This window comes from Phascolarctos cinereus, unplaced genomic scaffold (genome assembly GCF_003287225.1).
Source record: "Phascolarctos cinereus isolate Bilbo 61053 unplaced genomic scaffold, phaCin_HiC Scaffold_4;HRSCAF=312, whole genome shotgun sequence".
Classification (NCBI taxonomy): Eukaryota; Metazoa; Chordata; class Mammalia; order Diprotodontia; family Phascolarctidae; genus Phascolarctos; species Phascolarctos cinereus.
Window position 1 is genome coordinate 92,026,868 of NW_027555847.1, and position 16,576 is coordinate 92,043,443.

A 16,576-nucleotide genomic window follows, 5' to 3' on the forward strand; every position below is an offset into this window, starting at 1 on the left:
TGGTAACTCAGATACAAGCCCAATTCTGATGTTCCTAAGGGAAGCCATGACTGAGGGTAAATATGAGACAAGATCTTTGAAGACATAGCCAGGTATTATGGCAAATAGAGTGCTGGACTTGGAGCGAGGAAGACTTGAATTTGACTTACTATCTAATTAAGAGGGATTTTCCTCACTGGGGAGTCCCCTAGACCAATGAAATCACAGGTCTAGGCCCTTCTATATTCAATCTAAAGAACATCAGACAATATTGCTGGGTATATTTTTAATTTTTAAAAATGTTTCTAGTGTCGTGATAAAACTACACACCCATTGTGTGCCCTGGAAAGGGTTCTAAATCTGGGCTCAGCAGACCTGGGCCCAATGTCTTGCTCCTGCATGGACTGTGTGAAGGGGCTGTGTCATTTAAGCTGGATGAGCCTCGGCCCCTTGTCTTGTTGAACTGAGACAAAGCGCATCCAGCTGTGCCCCTCACTTATTTCCTCACGGGAGGAAAGGGATGTGTAACCCTTATGATGTTGTAAGAATGGAGTATTGCTGTGTCCTCGGCCATGAGATGCCAACCATAGTCACCACAGACAATAAAAGAACTCCCAAGTCCTTTTCATTTTGACAGTTTAATGAAATTATCAGTCTCAGTGCCTTTTACAGTCAAGGACTGTCTGTTTCCAGCCCCTCGGGGCTCTCAGCTCCTTCCAGAAGAGGATCCGGCCCAGCACTACCCCCATCCTCTTCCCGGTGCCATCCCCTCCCCACTACCTACTTGGACACCAGGCCCCACTGCGCTTCTGGAAAATTTGCCTATCAAATTGCCTAGTGGGGGACTGGCCTGAAGAGATGAAGATGGAATGACGTGAGGGGGGAGGGAAGCCCATGTGAAAGCAAGGGAAGATGGAACAGAGGAGCCAAAAGAAAACTTGGGGGTGTGGGGAAGAAGCCTTCATGGGGCCATTGGGAGACCCAGGCAGAACAACTAATGCAGGAGCATAATCTGCAAAGGGACGAGGAGGGTGGGAAACAAGGTATATGTGCCTGATCGAGACCACGACGTGCTTTCACTTCTCTCCTCTATCCTGCCAATTTTCCTAGTTCGTAGAAATGAGATTTTTTTGGTCTTTTCTATCCAGTCCAGATAAGGGATGAGTCTGGTAAATACGGTCAGGTAGGTGGGTGAACACTGGGTGCTCCAGCTCACCACTGCCACCTGAGTCCAGATCTTCGAGAATTCACAGACGAGGGGGCTCCCAACATCTCCCTGGAGAAGAGAGAAATAATTAGTGGCGAATTTCAGGGAGGTGGTTGATCCAGTGCTGCCCACCCCCAAACAAGGCCAATCAACAATTAGGAGACCCTGGAATGTCAGAGGTGGAAGGAAGCTTAGAGACCATCTAGTCTAAGCCTTTCACTTTACAGAGGAGGAAACTGAGGCTCAGAGCCAGGAAGACATCCATTTGATTGACTGCCCAATGCACCTGACCTAGATTTGAATGCACTGAACTTACTGGCACAGGTTTCTACTTGAACTTGAGTCATTCACCAGACATTTATCCAGAAGTCCCTGTGTGCAGAACACTGGTCTAGGTGCTAAAGGAACTGGAAGCAGAGATAAGCCACAGAGCCTGCCCTCGTGGAGTGGGCAGCACCCTCCTCCATCACTGCCAAAGCCTTTTCCTCCTTTTTCCTGTCCTTCCTCCTTCTCCTTCCTCCCCTCTCCACCTTCCTCTGATTCCCAGGCATGATAGGCTCCTCTGGTTAGGTCAGTGTGGCCTGAACTGCCTGTCCTAGGATGGAGAATCAGAGGCGGTCCCTCCTCAGCCCTGTCCCAGACAGACTAGGCCCTGGCCTTGTCACACCCACTAGGGAGGCAGCCATGGCAGAGGGGACTGAATCCCAGCTTAGGACAAGGACACCTGGGCCTGGATCCTGGCTCTAACGTTCAGCAGGCATGTGATTCTGAGCCTCATTTTTCTCATCTGTGAAATGAGAATAGTGATCCTCTCTTCACACAAAGTTATAGGGGCACAAGTCATCTGGTATAGAAATGGCAGTTATTGTTGAGATGTTTTTTCCTTATTTTAGGTTGACACCTGCCTCTCATACCCTCCATGTATAGGAAGATCATCTCTGCCCCAGGCCAGCCCTGCAGCCAAATGAAGATGAAGACCAGGGCAGCCTCCCCTCCCCATATCCTCCCCACCTCACTAGCTTTGCCCAGGTCCTCCAGCCACCTGGATTCCAACCCTCCAACCCTGGTGGCCCTCCTGCACTTAACAAGCCTTTATTCAGGGGCTGGCAACACATGAACGAGCTGGAACTGCCCCTGTACTGGGGAGAAAGACTGGTCAGTGTCCTTCTCCAAATGCAGCCCCCAGAGCTGGAGACCAGGGACCACAGGGGTCTCATCCAGGCTGACCTCATTCCAGTCTCGGCCTTGGAGGAGCAGCCAAAAGGTCCTGGCAGTCTTCAGGACAGCAGCCAAGCTGCTTCTAGAATTCTCAGCTATTGGCCCATTGACTGGGGCAGGGGGGAAGTTTCCCAAACTTATCTGAACCATGTGAGGAAGTCCTGGAAACAGGGGCTAAGCTCTAGCCATAGGGCTCCTGAAGGAAGAGCCTTCAAATGATCTTCCAATAAAAACTGACCAAGAGACAGGTCATCCCAGAGCTGATGGAGAAGCAGACAACACGGTGCATTCAGAACCCCAGGAGCCAGGCTTGAATCCCAGCTTTGGTCTTCACCCCGCACATGACCTCAGAAAAGGTCCTTACATAAGCACACTGCTGCATTGTTGGTGGAGCTGCGGATAAGCCCAACACTACTGGAGAACATTTGGGAATTCTATGTAAGTCACTGAGCTGTACAAAAGCCAAAGACCGGGACAGAAAAACATTAATAGCAATACTTTCAGTAGCAGCAAAGAACTGAAAGGAAAATTGGTATCCATCGATTGGGGAATAATTGTGACAAATTGTGGCATACCATGAAATCACAGATGCAGAGCTGCAAGGGACCTTGGAGTGTGTAACACTGGCAATACATGAATTTCTGTTTTATTATCCTGTTTTATTATCCACTCCTGGTTTTCTGTCCAGTGGATGGAATAAGAAGAGTTCCCATTTCTAGAAAACGTCACAAATTATGAAGCGCTATTCTCACAACGACCCAACGAGACAGGACGAGCAAAGATTTTTATCTCTGTTTTTCAGACAAGAACACTGAGGCCCAGAGAGGAAACCTGGCCTGCCCAAAGTCACAAGCCTAAAGTGAGACACAGCCACAATTTGGACCCAATTTGCCGAGTCTAGCATGATTCTCAACATCCTTCAGTCTGAAGCCCAGAAGCTTTTGCTGGAGGGTTGTAGATTTAGATCCTAGGTTAGGGATCTGAAACCTTCAATCTGGTCTAATCCACGATCTAGCTCACTGTCTGCAAGATCCCAGATGAGTGGGTCAGCCCCATCCTCTTGTGGTGGGTCTATTCTTTCATCTCTACAATGACAGGGTTAAACCAGATCAGGGGCGGGGAACCTGCAGCCTGGAGGCCACATGTAGCCCTCGAGGTCCTCAAGTGTGGCCCTTGGACTGAATCTAAACTTCACAGAATGAATCCCCTTAATAAAAGGGTTTGTTCTCTAAAACTTGGACTCAGTCCAAAGGCCACGCCCAAGGACCTAGAAGGCCACATGTGGCCTTGAGGCTGCAGGTTCCCCACCCCTGGACTAGATCCTTCCTGAGCTAAAGCCTGCCTCTGAAATCTCCTATGACACAGAAAAGATTTCTATTAAGGTATGGACTGGATTAGACCAGAGGTGTCAAACTCTCAAGTGTTTCAAAACCAGATTAAAGTGTAAATGGGAAACATTTAACAAAATAAATAAAAATACAACAGACGATAGATGTGGCTTTTCTAAATCAATATGTGGCCCCCAGGGATCCCTATACACAGTTCAGTGGCCCTGGCCTGACTCAGTTTGATTTGTTGTTGTTGTTTTTCCTATTAAACATATTTTCACATTAGTCATGTTGTAAAGAAGAATTAGAACCAATAGGAGGGACCACAAGAAAGAAGAAACAAAATAAAACAGAAGAAAAAAAGGAGCAAATAGTAGGCTTTGATCTGCATTCAAACTCCACAGTTCTTTCTTTGGATGTGGATAGCATTTTCCATCATGAGGCCTTGGGAGATGTCTTAGATCCTTGCAGTGCTGAGGAGAGCTAAGTCTATCAATGTTAGTCATCGCACAATGTGGCTGTTACTGTGCACAACGTTCTCCTGGTTCTGCTCACTTCAATCAGCATCAGTCCATACAAGTCTTTCCAGGTTTTTCCAAAGTCTGCTTGCTCGTCATTTCTTATAGTAGTATTCCATCACATTTATATATCATAACTTGTTCAGCCATTCCTCAATTGATGGGCATTCTCTCAATTTTCAATTCTTGGCCACCACAGAAAGAACTGCTATCAATATTTGTGTACATGTGGGTCCTTTTCCCATTTGTATGATCTCTTTGGGATACAGCCCTAGAAGTGCTATTCCTAGGTCAAAGGGTATGCACATGGTTTATAGCCCTTTGGGCATAGTTCCAAATTGCTCTCCAAAATGGTTGGATCAGTTCACAACTCCACCAACAATGTATTAATGTTCCAATTTTCCCACATCTTCAACATTTGTCATTTTCCTGTTTTGTCATATTGGCCAATCTGATAGGTGTGATATGATACCTCAGAGTTGTTTTGATTTGCATTTCTCTAATCAATAGTGTTTTTGAGCATTTTTAATATGACTTTAGATAGTTTTAATTTCTTTATCTGAAAACTGCCTGTTCATGTCCTTTAATCATTTATCAATTGGGGAATGACTTGTATTCTTATAAATTCGACAGAGTTCTCTATATGTTTTAGAAATGAGGCCCTTATCAGAGACACTGGTTGTAAAAATTCTTTCCCAGTTTTCTGCTTCCCTCCTAATCTTGGTTGCATTGGCTTTGTTTGTACAAAAACTTTTCAATTTAATGTAATCAAAATTGTTCATTTTGCATTTCATAATGTTCTCTATCTCTTGTTTGGTCATAAATTCTTCTGTTCTCCATAAATGTAACAGGTAAACTATTCCTTGCTCTCCCAGTTTGCTTATGGTATCAGCCTTTATATCTAAATCATGTACCCATTTTGACTTTATTTTGGTATAGGGTGTAAGATTCTGGTCTATGCCTAGTTTCTGCCATCCTCTTTGCCAGTTTTCCCAGCAGCTTATTTTTTCAAAGAGTGAGTTCTTATCCCAGAAGCTGGGGTCTTTGGGTTTATCAGATAGTAGATTTCTATAGTCACTCAGTTTGACTTTGATATCACTGGACCAGATGACCCCCAAAGTCCCTTCCAGCTCTGACATTTTGAGATTGTAGCTTGGGAAGGCACTGATCTAGAGGGGACAAGTGGCCCAGGAATGGCCTCTAAGAAGAGGGAAAGGCTAGTGAGGATTTGAGAGTAGAGAAGGAAGGAACAGGAGTCTTGTCTCTGTCCAGGAAGGAGAGGTGTTCCAACTGATCACAGAGGGCTCTGAATTCTGCACTTAGAAGCCAAGAAAAGGAAAAACCAAAAGGAGCTTACCAGGCAGATCACTTTGGGGTTACTGATGTCCCCTGCACACAGCATGTCATCCTCTATCTCATACACCTCTTTGTTAGTTGTGATATTCACCATGGATACGTAGAGGGCATTACACTCGGGATTCTTAATAAAAGGAAGTTGGACCTCCTGGAGAGAGGAGACCTTTACCGGTAACACTGTTGGGAAGCAGAGTTCCCAGTTAGAGGCCAGGCCTTCTCCCCACCTGTGCTGCCTGCCCAGCCTATGAAGTTCAAACTCCCCAGGAAATCTGCCCTAATAATAACTACAATAATGATAATGATTAGTGTTTAGAGCACCTGCCCTCACAGTTGTTGTGAGGATAAAATGAGATATTTAGAAAAAGCATTTAGCACAGTGCCTGGCACATATTCTGTTCTGTTTGGCCATTTTTCAGTCATGCCATCTCTCCATGACCCCATTTAGGGTTTTCCTGGCAAAGATGATGGAGTGGTTTCCATTTCCTTCTCCAGCTCATTTTACAGATAGGCAAACAGGATTAAGTGACTTACCCAGGGTCACACAGCTAGTAAGCGTCTGAGGCCAGATTTGAACTCAGGAAGTGGAGTCTTCCTGACTTCAGTCTCAGCATTCTATCCATTGTGTCCCTAGCTGCCCCAACTGGCACATAGTAGATGCTTTATAAATGTTTATTCCCCTTCCCTTTAAGGTTTGTAAATTTTTTATAAATATTCTCTCATTTTATCCTCATGACAAACCCTGAGAGGTAGGTACTATTATTATCCTCATTTTACAGATGAGGAAACTGAGGCAGTTAGCAGTTAAGTGACCTGCCCAGTATCACATAGCCAATAAGTGCCTGAGGTTGGATTTGAACTCAGGCCTTCCTGACTTCGTGTACTAGGGCGTTCTGTGGCTCCCTGGCCTTGTCCCTCAGCACAAGCCCCTGTTGAAGATCAGAGTGCCAACTGTACCCTTTTAGTTCCTAACTTTTTTTCATCTCTGAAGGCCTCCACAGACCTCTACCTGAGAAGCATTTTCTTTCTCCTTTCCACTAAATTAGCTTTCTTCCTGCCTTTAAAACTTGGAAGCCTTCCAGGTTAATCAGACCTGAAATTTCAGAGCTGGAAAGAGTCATCTAGTCCTCTGTCTTGGACCCCTTTTAAGCAGACTGGGAAAGTCTATGGACCCCTTCTCAGAATCATGTTTTAAAATGCATAAAATAAAATACATAGAATTGCAAAGGAAACCAAAGATGTAATTTTTTTTCATCCAAATGCATGGACCCCCTGAAATTTACCCATGATCACTCGCTTGATGCTTGGACCCTAGCTTAAGAAACCTTGTGTAACTGCCGGTATAACTGCCTTATTTTGCAAAGCAGGGGTCCAGGGAGAGGAAATGATTTAACCAAGGTTACACAGCCAGTCAGGGACAGAAACAAGACTTGAACCCAGGACTTTTGATTCCCAGGCAGGGCTTTTGTACTAAGGCAAAGAGTGGGTAATAAACAAGGTGAACTCGAGATCTTGACCCGAGGAAGTCAATGTGATCCCCGAGGCAGATCGATTTGAAAACAATGGCGAGATATGGCAAGGGAAGGTTATACTTGAACTACTGCTTCTGTGGATGCCTATCAAGGCTCTTAATGCTCACACATCTCGGCCACTCCTCCTAGAAGGGCTCCACGAGGATCCAGCCACTCGGTGTCTCCTCATGGAGCTCTATGTAATCAGGTGGGAGATAGTGCTTTGTGTGAAATCGAGGAGTGTCTCGGTGGGGAAAGGGGCTGATGCCATGTTGGCCTGCATAACCATGCCCTGCTCTGAAATGCTAGGGCAGGAGGAGCCCAGCAGTGATCCCCTCCACTCTGCAGATGTCTCTTCTTCTTCACCAGCTGTTTCGCCAGCCTCCCCAGCTCCCTTTTCCTGTTCCCCCTTCCCACTCCCCTTTCTGTGACTATCTTCTCCCAGGAAAATGCAAAGTACTGTTTGTATCCCTAGTGCTTAAAGTACCCAGAACATAGAAAGCTCTCTATCTATCCATCTCCCTCTCTACCTATTATTTGTCTATCTCTCTATCCATCTACATCTACATATTTATATCTACCTATTCTTCTAGCATCCATCTACTTACTATCTATCTTTGCATCTATTTATCCATCTACTTGTTTTTGCTGTTGACTCATTTCAGTTGTGTCTGCCTCTCATGATGCCATTTGGGGTTTTCTTGGTAGAGATACAGGAGTGGTTTGCAATTTCCTTCTCTAGCTCATTTTACAGAAGAGGAATTGAGACAAACAGGGCTAAGTGACTTGCCCAGGGTCACACAGCTAGTAAGTGTCTGAGGTTGGATTTGAACTCACAAAAATGAATCTTCCTGACTCCAAGCCCAATGCTCTATCCACTGTGTCACCTAGCTGCCCTCCATCTACCTAATATCTATCTACCTACTAATTTATCTATCCATCCATCTACTTATCCTTCTATCATCTACCTAACATCTGTTATCTATGTATATATCTATCCATCTACCTATTATCTATCATCTATCCATCTACCTCTTTATGTAATATATACCTACTAATCTATCTACCTACCATCTATTATCTGTCTCTATCTGTATATCTGTCTCTATCTATCTATCTGTCTAGCTATCAATCTATCCTGCTGCCCTGTGCCCAGTCAGAAGACATGTAAACTAGCACGTTTAGGTCTGGGTGCTTCAATTTAGGAAAAACATTGACAAATATCTATAAGGTCTATAAGGGGAGGACCCTAATGTTGAGGCAATCTGAACCTTCCCCTGTTAAGCTCAGTGGAAAGAACTGATGGAAAATTCCCAGCAGAAAAGAAAAAAAAGATTTTTGAGGGAACATCCTCTCAAACATGTGAAAAGCAGCAGTGTGGAGGGATTAACTTTACTCTGCTTGGCCTCTAAGGGCAGAACTGAAAGGAAGAGAGGATGTTACAGAGAAGCAGGCTTTGGCTCTCTCCCCAGAGTGGCAGAGCCCGGATGACCCCTGGTTGGAGAGGGTGGGAAGAAGGATCGTGGTGGGTGCCATTTGGCCTAGATGTCCTGAAGCCCCACTCAGGTCTGAGGATCTCTTATTCTTTCACCTCACCACACTGGCTCTCAAGCTCTGCGGTGTGTTACCTCATCTGCCCACATATCTTTCCTCTCACCTGTGTTGGTAGGTCTTTCCCAGCCTGTCATCCAGCAAGAGACCTTCTCTTCAAAATTCAAGCCTGGTCTTGGCATGCAGATAGGCATGACATACGGAGACAACCTCACCGGAACCTCCAGGAGGACCAGCCCAATATCTTGTCCAAAGGGTTGAATATTTGAGATATCTGGATGCCTAAAAATCATCTTCACTCCAACCGTGAGAGACTTGGGGCTCTTCTCATATAACTTATGGCTGCCCACTAAAACATGGTAGACAGTAGGGTCATTGGTTCTGTGGGGAAAGGGAGAAATCTCACATTACTGTCCACTCTTTGTGAGCCTTTGGAAGTGAATCACAGCTGAAATAACAGACTCAGAGATGGAAGCTGTCACTTCTTTCCAAGAAGCGGTCATCCAGTTCTCCTTTGAGACCCCCATGGACAGAACAGCCAGGGCAGCCTCCTTATTTTTGGATCCCTCTAATGTGGAGGAATTCTCCCGAGTGTTGAACCAACACCTGACTCCCTGAATCTTCTACCCCCTGCTCCCCTTTCTGGCCACTGAGCAGACCAGGTCTAAGCCCATGACTTCTGACAATCCTTCAGATATTTCAAGATTGTCATCACCTTCTTTCTAAATCTTTACTTCTCCAGGATAAATATCTCCAACTGGTCTTCATGTGACACAGTCTCCTATCTCCCACCATCTTGTCATTCTTCTCAGGTTGCAATCCAGTTTGTCCATGTGACATCCAAAATTAAACAGAATACCCTGGATGGGATCTGACCAGTTCAGAATCCAGCAGGATTTTCACCTTTCTGCCTTTCCATATTGTACCTCTCATAATGTAGTTTAAGATCATGTTAGTTTTTTGACTTGATGCCACACAGTTGACTCATATTGAGGAAGTGGTCTACTAAAACCCCCAGATCTTTGTCATACAAATGTGTCTAGCCAGTCCTCCACCCTCCTATATTTGTGTGTGAGTGTTTGTGTGTGTGTGTGTGTGTGTGTGTTTTAATTAAAAGAAGTCTATATTCTTTCCATCCCAGTGGAAAAGAAAAAAAATCTTTGAAACAAATATGCATAGTTAAGTAAAATAAATTCCCTCATTGGCTGGCCGAAAATAGAGATCTCATTCTGAACCCTGAATCCATTATCTCTCTGCCAGGAGGTGGGGGAAAAAAATGTTTCATCATGTTTCCTGGAGTCATGGATGATCATTGCATTGATCAGAATCCTTACAGCTTTCCAAGTTGATTGTTTCATGGTGTTGTTATTATTTAAATTCCAACATATGGATTTACCTTTATCTTTATTAAATTTCATCCTATGGTATCTGGACCCTAGTCCTAGGCATTCGAGGCCTTTCTGAATGTTAACTCTGTTTTCTGATCTATTAGGCACATCCCTTCCACCCCCACCCCACTCCAGCTGCCGTGGTCTTTTAAATATCCAGACCTAATATCATTCTTTAATTCTATTCCCATACTTCCAACTACCTGGAAGACATCTCTGCTGAGACATACTATCAGCAGAATAAACCATCTAAAAAGAAATTTATGATCTTCCTCCTAAACCTGCCCCTCCACCAAACATTAATATGTCCTTCCAATTATACAAAGTTATAGAATCAAATGCTCTCTATGCTGAAGATTCTCAAATTTACCTATCCAGCCCCAAGCTGTCTCGCAGCCCCCAGTCTCAACCAACTGCCTTTCAGGCACCTTGAACTGCACATCCAGCAGACACCTGAAACTCAGTATGTGTAAAAATGGAACTTATGATCTTTCACCCTAAACTCTCCCACCTTCCAAACCTCCCTCTTCCTGTCAAGGGAACCACTATCCTCCTCCCCAGGCTCACAACCTAGGCATCATTTTTGACTTTTCAACTTTTCTCACCTCTTATCCCCCCATATCCAATCTGCTGCCAAAGTCTGTCCATTTGACTTCTGCGCCTGTCCACTGTGGCCCCTGCTCTCTCCTGACACTCCCATGGCACCCTGCTGCACGCCCTCATCACCTCTTACCTGGACTATTGCAACAGCCTCTGCTGCTGGTCATCCACCTGTCACAAGTCTCCCTCTACTCCAGCCATCCTCCATTCAGCCACCAAAGTGATTTTCCTAAAATGCAGGTCTGATCATGCCAAACTCATAGTCAATAAACTCCTGTGGCTTCCTATGGCCTCCAAGATCAAATACAAAATTCTTTGTCTGCTTGGCATTCAAAGCCCCTCCTAACCTTGCCTCCCTCCCACCTTTCCAGTCTTCTTACACCTTACACCATGTCCACCCCCCGACATACTCTTCCGTCCAGTGACGCTGGCCTCCCTACTACTCCATGAATAAGAAGCTCTCTCTCAGTTCCCATCAACCTTCACAAGGTCAGAGGGAGGTTCAAGTCAAGCAATGTATGCAAAGGCCTTTGCATACTCTACAATGTTCCATAAAGTTGAGCTATAACTATTCATGTGGACATCAGGATAGCATGGACCCTGACCTCTTCTCCCAATGCCAAGCACTGAGTTCTGCCAAGAGTAGGCATTTGAGAAGTTCTTGGAGGCAGCAGAACTTTAGCTAGTCCTTTAAAGAGGTGAGATTTGACAAAGTAGAAAATAAACACATCTATTTAGGCCCTCCCAGCCCAATACAGGCTGCACTGCACAGCACTGCTTCTCTTCTTTCTGAATGACAGGAATAATTAACATACTTCTGTTGCATCATTTCTTCTCTTTTCTTTTTCCTTGTACACAGCTCAGCCTCTGGGATCTCCATGTCCCAGGTGGATGTCCCTACAGATATCCAACCCCGCAGGGCACCCCTCCTTACAGCCGGCCTTTCTGGACCAGGGCAGAGAGCCCTAGTGCCCTCCCTCAGCTGTCCAGGCCCCGTGACTCACCTCCGGAAGCAGTGGGATGCCGTGAGCACCCACTGGACGTCGATAAGGGTGCCCTCACACAGGGGGTGCTGCCCATACTGGATGCTCACTTGCCAAGGCCACTTCCCCTCCCATGTTGTCTTAATCCTTGGGTCTTTCTGCTTCAGTCTGCGTTTCCCACACACTGTGGAGAGGGACACGACACATGGAGGGGCAGGGATGTCAGAAAGCCCACCATAGTCTGGGGGTCCTCCACGCCAAAGGCAATGGGCCTTAGGATGGCTCTACCCCCACCCCCGGATTCTTTTGCTCCCCAAAACTGGTGTAAAGAATTGGACTTGAGAGTCAGAAGACCTAAGTTTGAAACTCAGCTCTCCCTTTTTCTTCATCTGTGAAATGGACCTAACCATACTGTCTTTGTTTCACAGGGGTGCTGTGAGGAAAGATGCTTTGTACACTGTAAAGTATACTAGAGGTGTGGGTTATGGGCTGCAATCAACATGCTGGAGGGGATCTCCACATCAAGGGAGTCATAAGTAATGAAGAAATGAACCCTAGAAAAAATGTGCTTTGGTCAATAGGGTGTAAGAGATAGTGCTGGAATCTGAACTCAGGTCTTCCAACTCCATCACACCTCTCTCAGGCCTCCCTGGCCTATCCCTGGCCATTTAACCCGCTCCGGAGGGCTCAGTCTCACCTCAGCCTCTGACCAATGTAGATCCTAGGAGAGGGGAATGGAGCAGCCTCTGGAGCCAAAGCTCAGTTCAGGTTGGCGGCATCTGCTTCTAGGAGATGGACTCTTGCTCGGCCCCCTGTGACTACATCTCAAGCCCAGGACTGTCCTCTTGGTGCCTAGGTCCCTCCTTTAACAGGTATCTCTGTTCCCCAGTTCCCAAGGGACTGAGATCCTACCAAGTATGGCTTAAGACCAGTGTCCTACCCTCAATATTCAGTCTCTAAGCCTCTGATCCTGTCTCCCACAAGACAACCACTACACATTTCTCTAGACAGCCCTCATGGCCTCAGAACCACCCACACGTCTGGTCACCACTCCCTTCTTTACAGCACTTCAATGTTCACAGACTAGTTTCCTCCCAACAATCTTGTGAGTTAGGTAGTGAAACTAGTATTATGCCCATTTTGCAGAGTTGGAAACTGAGATGAAGTGACTTGCCCACAATCACAGAGCAGGGTCTGGATTTGAATTCAAGTCTTTTCTGACTTAAAGTCCCATAAGTGCCTTTTCACTATAGCTAGTGTGTGTTCAGCCTCTAAAGCTTTATCTGGGAGAAGATGGAATTGAAAGACAATCTTATAAAAAAAGACACTAGCCAGGGAGTCACACATTCCTGCCTCTAGCCCTGAATGGCAAGGTGACCCTGGACAAGCCTCCCAGGGTTATTATGAGGATGGAGGGAGGTAACACATGGAAAGCAATTAGCACAATTTAATGTGCTCTGTCCAAGGCAGCTCTCCTTATTATTACTGCTTGTGACCCTGACCAAATCACCTTCCTCTTGAGGATTCAATTTTCCTTATTTTAAACAGGAGAAAGTTAAGCTAGCGGTCCCTTCAACCTCCACATTCTACAATTCTGTGAAACTATAGGCCAGATTTGGGCTCTACTAGGAAGATTCTCCACTCCACTTCTGACCCCGGGGTTCCATTTCCTTCCCTGATTCCACTGTCTTCTCCAATTCTAAATAGCTCCAGCACACATACATGCATGTATGCACTCATATGCGTGTGTGCACACATGCAGGTGCACTTATGTGCATGTGCACGCACGTGCGTGCACACACACACACACACACACACACACAGAGTCCAGGCTTGCCTGGCTCCAAGGGTTAGTACCTTCTGGTCTCTCAGGAATCCTGGTTCCCAAACCCTAAAGAGAGATCGTGGAAGGGAAACAGGTCTTACCTGGACAAAAGCGGTTACTTCCATGGGATCCTGCTGGGAAGGAATTAGTGAGATAAGGGAGAAAAGAAGAAAGCTATATTAGAGGAAATTATTTCTGGTTGTCTACTGCATGGCTCTTGCTTGACATCTGTCAAGCAATCATCAGCTAACTGGCTTGTTTTCTCTCCAAATCTGCTTCCTAGTCCAACTCTCTCATTCCTATCACTTCCTTTTAGGGATCTGCTCACAGTATCCTAGTGTCTGTTGCCCTAACTCTCCGCAGTACATTTGGGAATTTTCTTCCAATGAAGTTTTCATCAATGCCTCATCACAGCATGAAGATCATGTGACTTTGGGCCCTCCAAAGCTTCACCAACTTAGGCAAACTCCAAACTGGAAAAACTTCAGTATGGACCCACTAACAGCCCCTCCTCAGATGACTAAGGCTACAGGAGAAGGGTGAATTCCATTACTAGACCACTGGCCATCAAAAGAGGATTTTTTAAAAAACAGGAACATTGAGACAATAAGAAAGGGGACTTACTATGTGTGTTACACTCAGTAGTTACATAGCTAGTAAGGAATAGAGGAAAAGATTTGTAGAAAAGAAGGGAATGAGATAACTGAAGAGGGGATGAGATTGAAGGAGAGATAAGATAATAGGAAGGATTAGATAGGTAGTGAGATAGGTCAGAATGAAAAAACAAGAGCATGAGATAATAAGTAAGAGTAAAATAATAAGGAAGGATAAAATTACAGGAAGGAGAGAATGAGATAATAGAAAGAAGGGATAATAAGGATGAGATTACAGGAGAAAAAACAGGAAGGATAACAGGGAGATTGTAAGAAGAAGGGTATGAGATGACTGGGATGGGGTGAAATAACGGAGAGAGGAGGTGATAAAGAGCAGGGAGGGCTGAGATAAAAGAAGGAAGTGATCTAACAGAAAGAGAGTAAGGATGGAGGGGGCTATGCAATAACAAAAAAGGGGTGAGATCACAGTGAAGATCAGATAACCAAAGGAGGTGAGATAAAAGGAGGAGGTGAGATAACAGAAGTTAAATAAAGATGAGGGCCTGAAAATAATCTGCAGGTGGATTCTAAAAAGAGGAGGGAAGATATCATGAGGCAATGATGCTCTAGGAGATCAGGTGGAGGGTTATGAGACAGCAGAAGAGAGCAAAAGAACTGGGAGGGAATGAGATAATAGGAGGGGGGGGCGGACTACAGGAGCCTGTGGAATAACTGAGGAGGTGAGATAACAGGTAATATAATAGAAAACTAGGAAAGAGTGCTAAGGGTATGCAATAACAGGAAAGACATGAGATTATATTGGGACTTGGGAAAACAGGAGAGGATGTGGTTTAGGGGAGCTGGGAGAGATCAGCCTGAGAGCATGAAATAGCAGGAAGGATGGAGATAACCGGGAAAGGGTGGAATTACAGGAAGGGAGAGAGATAATAGGAAGAAGGGATAGAGAAAGCCTGTGGCATAACAGATGGGACTGAGATAGAAGGAAGGGGAGGAGGAAGAGAGGGAAGAGAATGGGGAGGAAGAGGAGCAGGAAAAGGAGGAGTGGGAGAGGGAGGAGGAGGGGGAGGAGAAGCAGGACCATAAGAAGGAGGAGAGAGAAGGAAGAGGAGGATGCGGAAGAAAAGAAAGAGGAAGAGGGGGAGGAAGAGGATGAGAAGAGAAAAGGAGAAGAGGAGGGAAAGAAAGGAAGAGGGAGGAGAAAAGGGGGAAGAAGGAGAAGAAAGAAGAGAGGCAGGAAGAGGATAATAGAAAAGAAGAGGAAAAGAAAGGGGGAGGAAGAGAGAAAGGAGGAGGAAGAAGAGGAGAAAAGAGGAGGGGGGGAGAAAACAGAAAGGGTTGAAATGGGAGGATGGCATAAGTGGGAAGGGTAGGAAGCAAGATGGGGGAGAGGCTCTAGAGGAGCAGGAGGGAGGGAGATGGCAGTAGGGGGCTGGGGTGACAGGGTGGCCCCCTCCCATTCCTGGCCCGCCCCTGGGGGAGGGGGTCTCACTAGGAAGTAGCAGCAGCAGCAGCAGCAGCAGGGGGAGCCTGCTTCTGCCCCCTACCCCCAGGCCCCTCTTGGTCTGTGGGGGCTGGGCCGAGCCTGGGACAGGGTCCAGGGCCCCCTGCACCTGCCCCACTGATCTGGCCTGAGGATCCACGTTGCTGGTGGCTCGATCAGTGGCCCTAAGAACTGTAATGGCAGCGGGGTTCCTCCAGCCCTCTTGGGAGGGAGGCTCCAGGGGCCTGCAGCAGCCCTTAGTGCTGGGGAGAGCCAAAGCAGGGGCCTGCAGCAGCCCCTAGTGCTGGGGAGGGCCAAAGCAGGGGCCTGCAGCAGCCCCTAGTGCTGGGGAGGGCCAAAGCAGGGGCCTGCAGCAGCCCCTAGTGCTGGGGAGGGCTCAAAGTAGGAGCCTGAGGAGACCAGGCCCCAGGGGCCTGCAGCAGCCCCTAGTGCTGGGGAGGGCCAAAGCAGGGGCCTGCAGAAGCCTCTAGTGCTGGGGAGGGCCAAAGCAGGGGCCTGAGCAGGACCGGGCTCCAGGGGCCTGCAGCAGGGGCCCAAGGGGACCACTGAGCAGATCTGGCCTGGCTTTCTTTGCCCATCTCTTCCTTTCCCATGTTCTCACTGGTTGGAGTAGAGGTCTTAGGGGTGCCTTGTGGCTGCAGAACATGAATTCTCAGCACCAGGAAGAACCTTAGTACACAGAACACAGAATGTTCATACTGGAAGGGGACAACAGAACATGGAATGTCATACCTGGGAAGAATCTTGAACCTAAGAACCCAGGAATTTCAGGGCTAGAAAGAATGCTAGAACACAGAATGTTAGACTCAGATGGTGATAGTTAAGGCCAACCCAGCAAGGAAGACAGAGGAGGCTTTCACACTTGTAGAAGGAGAAGCAAGAGAGAATGATACCGTGCAAATCAACTTCACAAGTACGAAAGAGAGGAGACCTGGCTAAATAGCAGTTTGTCTAAAGATGTGGGGCTTTCCAAAGTACTACAAGATCAGTGTGAGTCAAA

General features: G+C 46.4%; 1 protein-coding gene across 1 annotated transcript; it reads right to left on the reverse strand.

The window, feature by feature from the left end:
• Positions 1–621: 621 nt before the first annotated feature.
• LOC110217061 (serine protease 38-like) lies at positions 622–16,281 on the reverse strand. The gene is made up of 6 exons (XM_020999211.2): positions 16,178–16,281; positions 13,563–13,595; positions 11,658–11,820; positions 8,772–9,046; positions 5,608–5,783; positions 622–1,255 (listed from the first exon to the last, which is right to left on the reverse strand). Exons 4-6 carry the CDS (start codon positions 8,956–8,958, stop codon positions 974–976), a joined length of 645 nt encoding a protein of 214 aa, XP_020854870.1. The 5' UTR covers positions 8,959–9,046; positions 11,658–11,820; positions 13,563–13,595; positions 16,178–16,281; the 3' UTR covers positions 622–973.
• Between the last annotated feature and the right edge of the window lie 295 nt (positions 16,282–16,576).

Coding starts and splice junctions, on each gene's coding strand:
- LOC110217061 (XM_020999211.2), bottom strand. CDS start 8,958: ATGATTTTTAGGCATCCAGATATCTCAAATATTCAACCCTTTGGACAA. Junction 5,784..8,771: donor GGAAAGACCTACCAACACAG/GTGAGAGGAAAG, acceptor GCTTCCCAACAG/TGTTACCGGTAAAGGTCTCC. Junction 1,256..5,607: donor ACCCCAAAGTGATCTGCCTG/GTAAGCTCCTTT, acceptor TCTCTTCTCCAG/GGAGATGTTGGGAGCCCCCT.